Source organism: Lynx rufus, unplaced genomic scaffold (assembly GCF_022079265.1).
Source record: "Lynx rufus isolate CCGP_SWC_20201006 ecotype Redwood Valley unplaced genomic scaffold, mLynRuf1.p SCAF_1, whole genome shotgun sequence".
NCBI lineage: Eukaryota > Metazoa > Chordata > Mammalia > Carnivora > Felidae > Lynx > Lynx rufus.
The window spans coordinates 150,055,845-150,068,248 of record NW_025814823.1 but is presented as its reverse complement, the minus strand read 5'-3'; the positions used below and the strand labels follow the sequence as shown (position 1 = coordinate 150,068,248).

General features: G+C 39.8%; 1 protein-coding gene across 1 annotated transcript in view; it reads right to left on the bottom strand.

Moving 5' to 3' along the window:
- Positions 1-11,813, bottom strand: part of RASA1 (RAS p21 protein activator 1) — a 113,885-nt gene extending 102,072 nt beyond the window's left edge. Inside the window, exon 1 of the mRNA XM_047088795.1 lies at positions 11,195-11,813. Coding sequence (XP_046944751.1) covers positions 11,195-11,709 — 515 coding nt within the window. The 5' untranslated portion in view covers positions 11,710-11,813. The remainder of the gene's footprint in view (positions 1-11,194) is intronic.
- Positions 11,814-12,404: the final 591 nt, after the last annotated feature.

The following is a 12,404-nucleotide window of genomic DNA, read 5'->3' as shown; positions in this document are numbered from 1 at the left end:
CATTTGTATTATCAAAATTCAACCAAAACAAATATTATGTATAATCCTATAATCACTAAAAAATGAATTCATAATTTTAAATCTCAAAAACAAAAGAAAAAAATCCCAGGCTGTGATGTTTTCACCAGAGAATTCTACTAAATATTTAAAGAATACCAATACTTCACAAACTCTTCTAACGATTAGAAAAGGAAGGAAAGTGTCCTAGCTCGTTCTGTGATGCCAGAATTATCCATATACTGAAACAAGACAAAGATACCACAGCTGCAAGCCAGTATCTCTCATGAACTTAGACACAAAAATTCTCAAATTAACAACCTAAATCCAGCAATATGTGAAAACATTACACATCCAAACCACATGCAATTTATTCCATGTACGCAAGCTGGTTCAACATTAAAACAAAAAAATCAGCGTAATCTCCAATATCAACAAACTAAAGAAAAAAATCCTATCATGTAAATTGAGTCAGAAAAAGAATTTGACAAAATCCAGCATCCATTCATAATAAAAACTCTCAATGAAACTAGGCAGACAGGTGACCTACCTTGACTTGATAGAGGATCTACCCAACTACACCCCCCAAAAACCTATACTTAACATCATATTTGGGGTGCCTGGGTGGCTCAATCAGTTAAGCATCCAACTTCGGCTAAGGTCATGATCTCATGGTTCACAAGTCCCAGCACAGCATCAGGCTCTGTGCTGACAGCTCAGAGCCTGGAGCCTGCTGCGGATTCTGTGTCTCCCTCTCTCTCTGCCCCTCTCCCACTTGTGCTCTCTCTCAAAAATAAATAAACATTTAAAAAAAAACATACTTAATGATGAAATACTAAATGCTTTCCACCTAAGGCAAGGAACAAAGCAAGGATGTCTGCTCTCACCACTCCTAGTCAATACAGAACTGTAAGTTCTAGCCACCACAATAAGAAATAAAAGGTATACAGATGAGAAAGAAAGCTGTCCCTATTTGCAGTTGACATGTCTATGTAGAAAATTCCAAGTAATCTGTTAAAAAAAAAAACCTCTAGAAACTAAAAGGTAATTTTAGCAAGGTCAAAGAGTACAGGACCAATGCAAAAATCAATCTTATTTCTATGTATTAGTAATGAACATGTGGAAAATGAAATAAACAACATAACAATATTCACAAAATTGCTCCAGAGAAAAAAACCATTATAATTAAGTATAAATTTAACAATTAGTATACATTAGGATTTGATATTACAAAACACTGATTAAAGAAATCAAGGAAGACCTAAAAAAAATGAAGGCATATCATTAAATATAGCAAAGATATCAATTCCCAAACTGATCTATAAGTTTAATACAATTCCTTTGAAAATCTCAGCAAAGTTTTTGTACAAGTGTGGACATGCTTTGGTCCAAATATGGATAAGCTTGTTATAAAATTTTTATGTAAAGACACAAGCCTTAGAAAAACTAAACCATATTGAAAAGTGAGAGGAACAACTCTACCTGATATTAAGGTTTACTACACAGCTATAGTAATCAAGAGTGTGATATTAGCAGATAGAGACATATAAACTAAGAGAACTCAACAGAGAACCCAGTAGTAAAGCCACACATACATGGCCAATTGATTTTTGACAAAAGTACAAAACCACTTCAATAAAGGAAGGATATTTACCTTTTCAACAAATGGTGCTGGAGCAACTGAATATCCATAGGCTAAACAGGAACCTCAATTTAAACATCTTATCTCTTATAAAAATGAAATCAAAATAGATCATGGACTTAACATTAAATCATTAAACTATAAAACTTTTATAAAACATCATAGTAGAAAACCTTTGAGACCTAGGCTAGGTGAAGAGTTCTTACTTAGACTTGCCTCCAAAAGCACAACCTACAAAAGGAAATAGTAATAAATTAAGTCTCCTCAAAATTAAAAACTTTTGGAGCACCTGGGTGGCTCAGTTGGTTAAGCATCTGACTTTTGATTTCGGCTCAGGTCATTTTCTCATGGTTCAGGAGTTCAAGCCTGATGAGAGCCTGTTTGGAATTCTCTCTCTCCCTTCCTCTGCCCCTCCTCTGCTTGCACTGTCTTAAAATAAATAAATAAACTTTAAAAAATTTTAAAACTTTTTCACATAGAAAGACCTTGTTAAAAGGAAAAAAAGACAAGCTACCGAACAGAAAAAAATATTTGCACGTAGCAGACAAATGACTAATATTTAGAATTCTCAAAACTCAACAGTAAAACAACCCAATTTGGAAAATGGGAAAAAGGTACGAACAAACATTTCACCTAACAGGACATACAGATAGCAAGTTAGCATATGAAAAGATTTTTAACATCCTCAGCCATTAGAGAAATAAAAATTACAACCAATGCACCCAGGTGGCTCAGACTTTGGGCTCAGGTCATGAACTCATGGTTACTGTGTTCAAGCCCCACATCAGGCTCTCGGCTGTCATCAGGGAGCCTCCCCCACCACGCCCCGCTTCAGATCCTCTATCTACACACTCTCAAAAAACAAAAAACAACAACAAAAAACATAGTGAGATCACTAAACACCTATGAGAATAGCTAAAATAAAAAATTATGACCATATCAAATGTTGGTGAGGATATAGAGAATCTGCGTCATTCATACATTGCTGGTCAGAATGTAAACAGATACAGCCACTCTAGAAAACAGATTTGCAGTTTCTCATAAAACTGAACATGCAATTACCACAGAATCCAGCCAAGTGCACTCATGAAAACTTTTTTTTCACGTGAAAACATAAACACAAATGTTCATAGCAGCTTTTTTTCCCTAATAATCAAAACTGGAAATAATCCAAATGTTCTCCAAAGGGTGAATGGCTAAACTGTCCTACATCCATACCATGAAATACTCCTCAGCAAACAAAAAGGAACAAAATATTGATACATGCAACACCTTGAATGAATCTTGAGGGAATTATGTTGAAAAACAAATGCTAGTCCTAAAAGGTTGCATGCTATATGATTCCACCTGTACAACGTAGTTTTTTTGTGTTTTGTTTCTTTGTTTGATAACATTTTTTGAAGCGACAAAAGGAAAAACAGACTAGTGGCTGCCAGGAATTAGAGATGAGGGAGAGGAGGAAGGAGGTGAGCTTGGTTATAAAAAGGCAGCACAAAGAACCCGGGTGGTGATGAAAATGTTCTTTATATTTACTGAGGTGATGGTTACACAAATCTACATATGTGATAAAACTGCACACAACTAAATGCACACTGAACATATAAGACACACACATGACTGTATGCCGAGCCAACGAAATCAATGTCAATTTCCTAGTTGTCATACCAGATGTTGCCACTAGGGAAAAATGGTGAAGGACACATACTTTGTATTATTTCTTCCAACTAAATGTGAAATTACACAATTACCTCAAAATTAAAAGTTTAATTTTAAAATCTGAGAGATAAATCAATAGGCAGATAGATAGACATGGATGGAGAAGAGACATGGTCTATTATACAAGCGTTTCAGCTGTGAATGCAGTCTAGCAGGTTGAACCTACAAAGAGAGATCTCTAGGTCTCTCCCTTAAGCTTCAGACAGATACGTAGGAGAAAGACAATTTCAAAAGTAACACTGAAAGAGCTTCCAGTTAGTGAACACATGGAGGTGGGAGAGTGGTTTGAGGAGTGGAATACCCCGTGACAGCACAGAAGCTCTGTACCCTTTTCTACATAACTTGTCCCATGATTCTCTTCCATTTGACTGTTCCTGAGTTATATCTTTTGTAATAAACTGATAATCTAGCTTGACGAACACTGAGCAGGTAATTTATCTTATTGACATCCAGACAAAATAATAATAATAAAGATATGCACGTATACATACATGAAAAAGTAACAATGAATAATACAACAATGAACACAGAGTGAATACAGAAATTTTGCTGGAGTAATGTCTCCCCCACAGGGTTTTCCCTGGCTACCACTCATGGTCATATGTAGGATCTTTTTCACACTATAATAATCAGACATGCATTTAAATAATTTTTCCATCTTTCAACACAGGGTAGACATCACTAACACATAAGAAAAGAAGGTAAAGTATAAGGGAAGTTTTTCTTTTCTACAGTGAAAGATAGGAATAAAAAAAAAAAAAATGAGGACGTTATTTCTCAAGTAGTAAATGTGCATCTAATCTGCTCCAAAATCACCCAAAGCCATTTTTAAAGAGGCAGGGTTATCTAGTGTATCCTATCAGTCAGCTTGCGCTGCCTTCACAAAATACCACAGACTGAATTGCTTAAATAACAAAAACTTATTTTCTCACAGTTCTGGAGGCTGAGTCCAAGTTAAAGTGAAAACAGAGGTGCTTTCTAATCAGGCCACTCTCCTTGGCTTCAGATGGCCACCTTCTCACTGTGAATTCACTTGTCCTTTTCTCTGTGCATGTGCACTGCTGGTATCTCTTCCCCTTCTTATAAGGTCCAACAGGATTATGGACGCACCATTATGACCTCATTTAATCTTAATTACCTCTTTAAAGGCCCTATACATAAATCACCACATGGGGGTTAGGGCTTCAACCCTAGGAGTTTTAATGGGACAGAATTCAGTCCATAATACTCAGTGACCAGCCAGCCTTTAAGTATATGTTTTCTATGAGTGTGCATAGTGCGTATTATACTTAATGGAAGGAGGCAAGACAAAGGAAAAAGTATAATATTTGTATTAGAATTCCATCACTCAGTTTTCTGAACACTAAAAATGAGGAGAATATCTATTCTCATTGTGTAGCTGTGAGAGTTAAACAAAATAATCTATGTAAAGTGCCCAGCAAAGAGTAAAGGACTAGTCAATCCTGGGCCTCTGCCTTCCTCCCCCCACCCAAATTCATTATAAATATTTCTCAAATCTAAACATATCTGAAAAATTATGGGAACTGGATTCTGTGCCAGTTCTGCCACTACCTAGCTATGTGACTTTAACCAAACCACTCTAGTTCTGCATACGGGCTGTCTGCCAGTCTGCTTCTGCATCTCGGCAAATGAGAGTTTCATCTATCACTTAAACACTATGTATCTATGAATACCACTTTTATGATTATATCAAATAAACAATACTACAAAAACTAATCAAACTTTCTGTAAAACTCCACTAAGAGGATTACAGTATGAAATTTCAATTTATTCGTTCAGATACTTTCATTCTTTAAACCCTTCCACAACTATCTCCTAATTTGAAAAATGTACCACACATCTTTAAGATTAATTTTCTCATCTTATGTCTCTGTCATTAATGCCTCATCTTTCAAGTAGACTGTACATTCTTTTATATTTCTGCCCCCTAAAATGTTCATTGTTTTATTCACAAAAATAACCGAAATGCCTAAAATTATGCCCCAAATCCTGTTGAGATAATGATTAGACATAGGGAGAAGTTACCAGTAAATTGTATCTGATAACTGTTTCTAACTTAGCCCACAATTGAAATGTACTGCAGGTGATTTCACGATGATACACCTACCATACATACACTGAACATTCAAACAATGAGCGATAATAGCATCCATTCTCCATAACTTGCTTTAAAATTAAGATAATGGTGGTCAGAAGCAAAATCTACTGTGAGGCTATCTGAATCATTTAATGAAAGACAATTTACCACGTCAAGCCTAAGGGAAGAACTTCTAAGTACTTGCCCTTTCTCCCACTTCATTCCTCACCACTCCTATCCTAGTATTATCTGTATTACATGTAAATGAGTAACATATGAAGTAGGCTGTTACTTTGAGGCCCTCAACAAATCTCACCTCCCGGTAGTGATGCAGTCCCACCCATACTAACTCTAAACTGGGTCATGTTTATTAGCACTGGCCATTGGAACATCAGCAAACACTGAAGAACACAGAGACTTGATACGTGTTGGCACAATGAGGCTTGCCCTCTTGACATGCTCCCTCGCAAACCCCAGCTGCCATGTTGTAGAGAAGCTCAAGCTAATTAAGGGGGAAGGCTGCATGAAGGGTATACAAGGAGAGAGACAGCCATAGTCCCGGCTATCCATCAGCTGTTCCAGCCGTCCCAGCTAAGGCATCATTAAGAAGCCACCTTCGATATGATAGCCAACAAATGACACATGCAGCAGTCCCCATCAAGCCTTGCCAACTTTAGAATCAAGAACAGATAAACATTTAGTTTTGGAGTGAAGCAATATATAACTAAACCAACACATGTAAGCCAATTAGAACAGTTCTTGTTTGGTAGTAAGCAACCAAAAAATGTCAGCAGTAGTAACAGTTATTATTAATACTGTCATAAGTCCCCCTCAGCACTACCAAGGTATTGTTTTTGGGTATTAGAGCTGCTCTTAAAGGCAGTCTGTCATCCCCCTAAAGGCCAGTAAAAAGACAAGAGTAAAGCAACCAGAAAGGCCTGCATTTTGCTTTCCCTTTCTTCTTCCTAATTTACAGCTGTCCTTTTTCTTTTTATCTCTGTCAATAATGCTTTCCTAATTTCCCCAAAGTACCTATCAATGACCCAAACCAATTCCAGCCTTTGGCCGCGCTCTGTATTCCCAGTAACTACAGACACCTCCTTCAATCCCCTTCCAGACCACAGGTAAGTAATTAAGAGTTCAGTAGGACAGACTCTTCTCTTGGGGCCAAAAGTTTATACTCATTTAACCTTTAAGTCTTTTTTACCTGATATAATCATTAGGCAAAGAGAGTGGGGACCAAAAAGGTCATGTTTAGAAAACAAATTAAGCAGCCGGGATAACATACTTGCTACTTTTCCTCAAAGACTTACTGACCCTAATTATATAAATTTCTTATTCTTTTAAAGCCCATGACTCTTTGCTCATACTTCGCTCATGATATTTATCTTAATCTAGCCTAAATCAGAGTAGTTGGTTTATTTAACTTCCTACTAGATCTATAACTGCCCAGAAAGAGAGACTTGAGAAAAAGGCATCCAACTCATTTTTTTATCCCTTAAATTAAGCACCTACTACACTGCTCTACTATTCATACAAATATTGTAAAAAATATCTGGGTCCTCGTCAGCAACCGCTCTGTACATAACTAATCTCTGCAATTCTCACCCCTGAGTTTATTAAGAAAAAAATGACTCACCCATGGTTATAATGCAATTAGTGACAAAGTTAATAAATACTACATGTCCTAACATTAACCTCTAATAATTATTTGGCTTAATTATGATTTTATTTTTGTAGAGATGGATGTTTTTTTCAAAGAAAAGAAAGGTACCAGTTAACATTCCTTATTTCCTCTTCCTTCAAGTTTCAGGGTTGACAAGCCGGCATATTAGGTCCAAGGAAAGATCTATGCCACATGCCAGGCACATAATCCCAAAGGCAAAGCAAGCCTCGTAGAGACTACCGCAAACTAGAGCTCAGAACTCACCTAAAAGGGGCAACCATTACTCAGCTCTGGCAATCTGCTCTCAAACAGGAACAGCAACTAGGGAGCCCCAAATCCTGTGATTTTGGAAGTGTGCTAGAAACTAAGACTTCTTAAATGTGACGTCTTCCTATTTTTTAAATGGTAGCAACTACTTACTAAATGTTCCAACTACACCAAAGCACGCAATATAGATCTGTGGACTGGATTCATTCCAAGGGCATCCTGCTACTGCAGGTGACAGTTTAAAATCTCTACATGTAGGGGGTGCTGGGTGGCCCAGTCAGTTAACCATTCAACTCCTGATTTTTCGGCTCAGGTCATGAGTCCTTAGATTGAGCCCTGCTTCAGGGCACGAGGCCTGCTTAAGATTCTCTCTCTCTGGGGTGCTTGGGTGGCTCAGCCAGTTGAGCATCTGACTTCAGCTCAGGTCATGATCTCACAGTTCATGAGTTTGAGCCCCAAGTTGGAGCTGACAGCTCAGGGCCTGGAGCCTGCTTCTGATTCTATGTCCCCATCACTCTCTGCCCCTCCCCCACTTGTGATCTGTCTGTCTCTCTCTCTCAAAAACAAATAAACATTAAAAAAAATTAAAAGAAAAAAAGATTCTCCCTCTCTTTTGTCCCTTCCCTGCTCACGTGTGTGCATGCTCTTTCTCTGAAACATAAAATAAAAATTTAAGAAGTCTCTACATAAAATTGAAGGTGGACTAAGGGAACAATGCTCCTTTACTGTCACCCCTAACCTCTAGAGAAGAGGTAAAAAATAACCAAGGCCACTAAGAGCAGGTCATAAAATCATAAGGCCTACCAGTGACAAACTCCTTTAACTTTTCTCTCTCTTGAAAAGGAAATCTGTTAGTTTTAGATACAGCACCTTCTATAGCATAAAAATACACAGGGAGAATTTCATTGCTTTTTAATTGTTTTTTCCTCAAAACTTGTGAAAACAAAATATTCAAATAAATGTAATAGTTAAAATTATACAAACTTCTCCAGCCTTACCCCAACTTATGTAAATGCTCAGTAATACACATGAGACAATGATTCACCATGCACAGAAAACAAGGTACAAAATATGAATGGCATTAATATATTTGTACTTGTCTATCTACATATTGTCATTTGACTCTCTTGCGACCAACAGCACCAAACTAGCTGGATACACGGTTGAATACTGTCACAGGGAATCCTACTCTAACAAACTACTATGGACTCAAACCTATGACCCGAACCTCCTTAATATCATGCTATCCAATAACTAAGGTGACCAGTCACTAGTAAACAAATATTAATTTAGTCCAAGAACATTTCTTCAATAGCTTTACAAAAAATTTGACATTATTTAACCAAATCATTAAAGTTTTTGTTTCAATTTAAAATAGAACTTTATAGAAAAGACCTGAACTTCATCTCCAAACCTACTTAATCTATTGGAAGCCTTAAGGAGTCATAATTTTTAGGGGTGCCTGGATAGTTCAGTTGGTTAAGCATCCAACTTCAGCTCAGGTCATGATCTCACAGTTTGCTCTGCTCTCAGCACAGAGCCCACTTGGGATCCTCTGCCCCCCTCTCTGCCCCTCTCTCAAAAATAAACATTAAAAAACAAAAAGTCATAATTTTTAAAATAATTAATCATGGTAGATAGGCCTTTGAGTTCAAACCATTCTCTAAAGTAACGATTAGTGAGGGAGTCCCTGTACCAACAGAATTAGTAGGCAATTTAATGACAATAAAAAAATATTACTGTTATTTAGGGATACTACTTATTGAACACTTACTATGCGCCAGGCACTATGCTGAAAACTTCTGGGTTCTCATTAAACCTTAAAGATGACCATATGATGGAGGTACCGTTATTATCCCTATTTTACAGGTGGGGAAACTAACCTTTCCAAGATCACACAGCTATAAGTGGCAGAGTCAGGATTCCAACCCAAATCTTGTCTAACTTCAGAATTTGCACGCTTAACCACTACACTGTATTGCCTCCAGTGACTCTGGGCTGATATCTAAGATAAAGAAAAGAGGGAAATTTGTACTTCTCAGTGACAAATTTAAAAAACATAGGAGAAATGGAGGATACTTTTTAGAACATGAACATTTCTCAATAGTCATACAAATATTTTTATTCCCAAATACATACTAATAATGATGGAAATCTCACACAATGGACTTCTCACAAACACAAATTTTCCTAAGTACTCATTCATGTTTATTGTTATCAATTTAATGGGAACACTATATGATTTTCTATGCAATTTTGCCGTGAAACTAAAACTGTTCTACAAAATTCTTTTTTAAAAAAATTTAGAATACACTGAATATGCCTAATGCAATTCCGTTATGAACACTAGCATAAGACTATATTCTTTCAGTATGCAAAGTTGCACTTTATTATAACTGCAGTGCTGAGCAATGTATGGGCACCTAAATATTTGATTCTTTCAAAAAGGCTTGGAGGTGTGTAAACAGTGCTGTAAAATTCAAATTTTTCACACTTCCAAAACACCTTCAGAAGTCTATAAAACAAAGACATAGTATGGCAAGTTGGAATAAAACCAGACAAAAAAATTAAATTCTCACTTAACAATATGAAAAATATACAATACTGCTATATCGTGGCTGACAAAAATAAGGCTAATTTTACTTTTCCACCTTAAGTATCAAAAGAAGTAGCCTGAAGTCAAAAATGGATTAGTATTACAGAATCTTTTTCTAATTCATTTTTTAAGTCCCTTCCAAATCCTCCAAAGCTTATCCAAAACAAACAAACCTTTCAATTGTCCATAGTGAATGTCAACATACGAACCAAATCTTTTTTTTCTGATACACTAAGGGTGTCAAAATTCTAAAGGTCAATTAATACTTACTTGAGTGATCTATATAAAAAGTTTTGCTATCATTAACCACTTTTTATTTATTTACTACCATCAACATTTTCCTCCCATCAAGGTCCACCTTTATAAATACATACCTATGTTCACTGACGAAGGGAAATGTACTCACTATTTGAAAAAGCCATTTGCCCTATGTGTTCAGCAATATTCTGTCAAAACTAATTGTCAAATATAACACTGTACTGGTCACCAACAAAGTGTTGAAGAGAAGCACACTTTTAATTTTATTTTACTTCAAAACTGTACTTACAAAGTCTCAATTGTAAAAGATTACACTAATAATAAATGGGAATTCTTTAGCCTAAATTACAGACGTTGTTGGAGGATAGGCCCTTAATCACACCTGTAATTCACAGAACCTTTTCCTTTCTCGCTGACCCACATCTTCATAAATGAAGACTGCTGCATCTCTATGCTTTCAATTGGCATAAATGGGGATTTGCAGTGCCACAGAAACAAAGCGTTCTGACCAATGGATGTTTCGAATGATTATCAGTACAAAACTCATTCAAATACTTGTATATTCAAAGCTTCTGACGAATAATCGGGCTTCAGGGAATACACACATAGGTTAATACAAACTCCGACTGCCTTGGCAGCTGCAAGCTCAGCTGAATCCCAGGAAGCCACCTAAATTTGGAAGGGGCAGAACTATATCCGGTTCTCAATGGATACACATTTTCCCCATGCTTCTCATCTTAAAAACTTTACGTCTTCCCAGAGTAACAATAAATATACAAAGACGCCAGGGAGTATGCCCGCAGGGAAGATGAGTTATCAAATTAAATTCCTACGCGCGGAACCTGAAGCTTCAAAACTTTTCAGAACAAATCACAGCTGAAAGAACGAGGTAGGTTTTCCCACTTCTTTCCAGGAGCCAGCTTCCCCAGTCCCTGAACAGCTGTCCTGACTTACTGGTTAGTTGGAGGAGCAGTCAACGGGATGGCGACCTCTTCTTCCTCGTATTCTGGTCCATCCAGAGAGTCACCTTCGTCCACCGTTCCGAGGCCGGCGCCCAAAGGGGGCAGCTGAGGAGGAGGCGGCAGAGGAGGGAATCCGCCGCCTGCCCCGAAGGTCTCAGCAGGCAACGAAGTGGTCCCCTTGGCGAGACCCATCTCTCCTCCAAGTCCGGCAGCGGCGCCAGCCACGCCGGCGGCAGCACCTCCCCCTGACAGTCCGGCTCCCCCCATTGCCCCTGCCACAGACCCGGCTCCCAGAAACCCTGACCCCAAAGCGGCTCCGCCAGCCAGGTTCCCGGCTACTCCGGTCTCCGCCAGCCCAGGATAGGGTACGGCAGCCACAGGCAGGGCCGCGGGTATCTTCACCCTACATACTGCCGGATAGGCACTCGAGCCCGCGGCTGCGCCGCCTCCTGCTGCCCCGGCGGTCACCGGGCCGCCCTCCTCACTGCCGGCCTCGGCCGCCATCATGTTGAAGCCCGATCTACTCTGCCCTACCCAGCTCGCCCGGGAGCCCCGGGGGCCACCAGGCCCGGGCTCCGAGCCGCCCCACCCAGGCGCGTCCCCCCTTCAGCTCCCCAGGCGGAGGAAACAACAACAAAAGGAGAGAGCCCGCCGCCGCGCCCCCTCCTCGGGCCACAGCCCCGGCTCCGGAGCTGCCCGGGTTACGGGAAGCGAAGTGGGCAAAAAACTCAACGCCTGCACTAACGCCGCCCCAAGCCCTCACCTTACACACCCACACTCACGCACACACACACACACATGCACAGAAGTGAAAAACTTCCTGGCTGCACTAAAGAGGAAGGGAAGCACAGAGGAAGCGGCTGGGGCGGCTGCCGCTCCTTCAGCCACCGCCACCGCCACCGCCACCGCCACCGCTTCTTCACCACCCTAGTTCCGGCCACCCCCACCGCAGCCACCGCCGGTGCCGCTGCTGGGGCTGGGGCCACTGCAGCCGCTTCATCCTCCACCGGGCTGGAGATGGGAGGGGTGGGGAGCCAAGAGGAAGGGGGGCGGGGTAGCGGGGAAATCGACTGAACTGCTCCCAACCTGGAGTGCTCAGTGAAACCGACTAGAGAGAAAGGAAGGCGGGGCACCAGTGGAGGAGCCGAGGGAAGGAAGGGCGGGGGAGGAGGGCGAGGGCAACTTCTGCGCAGGCGCGTTCC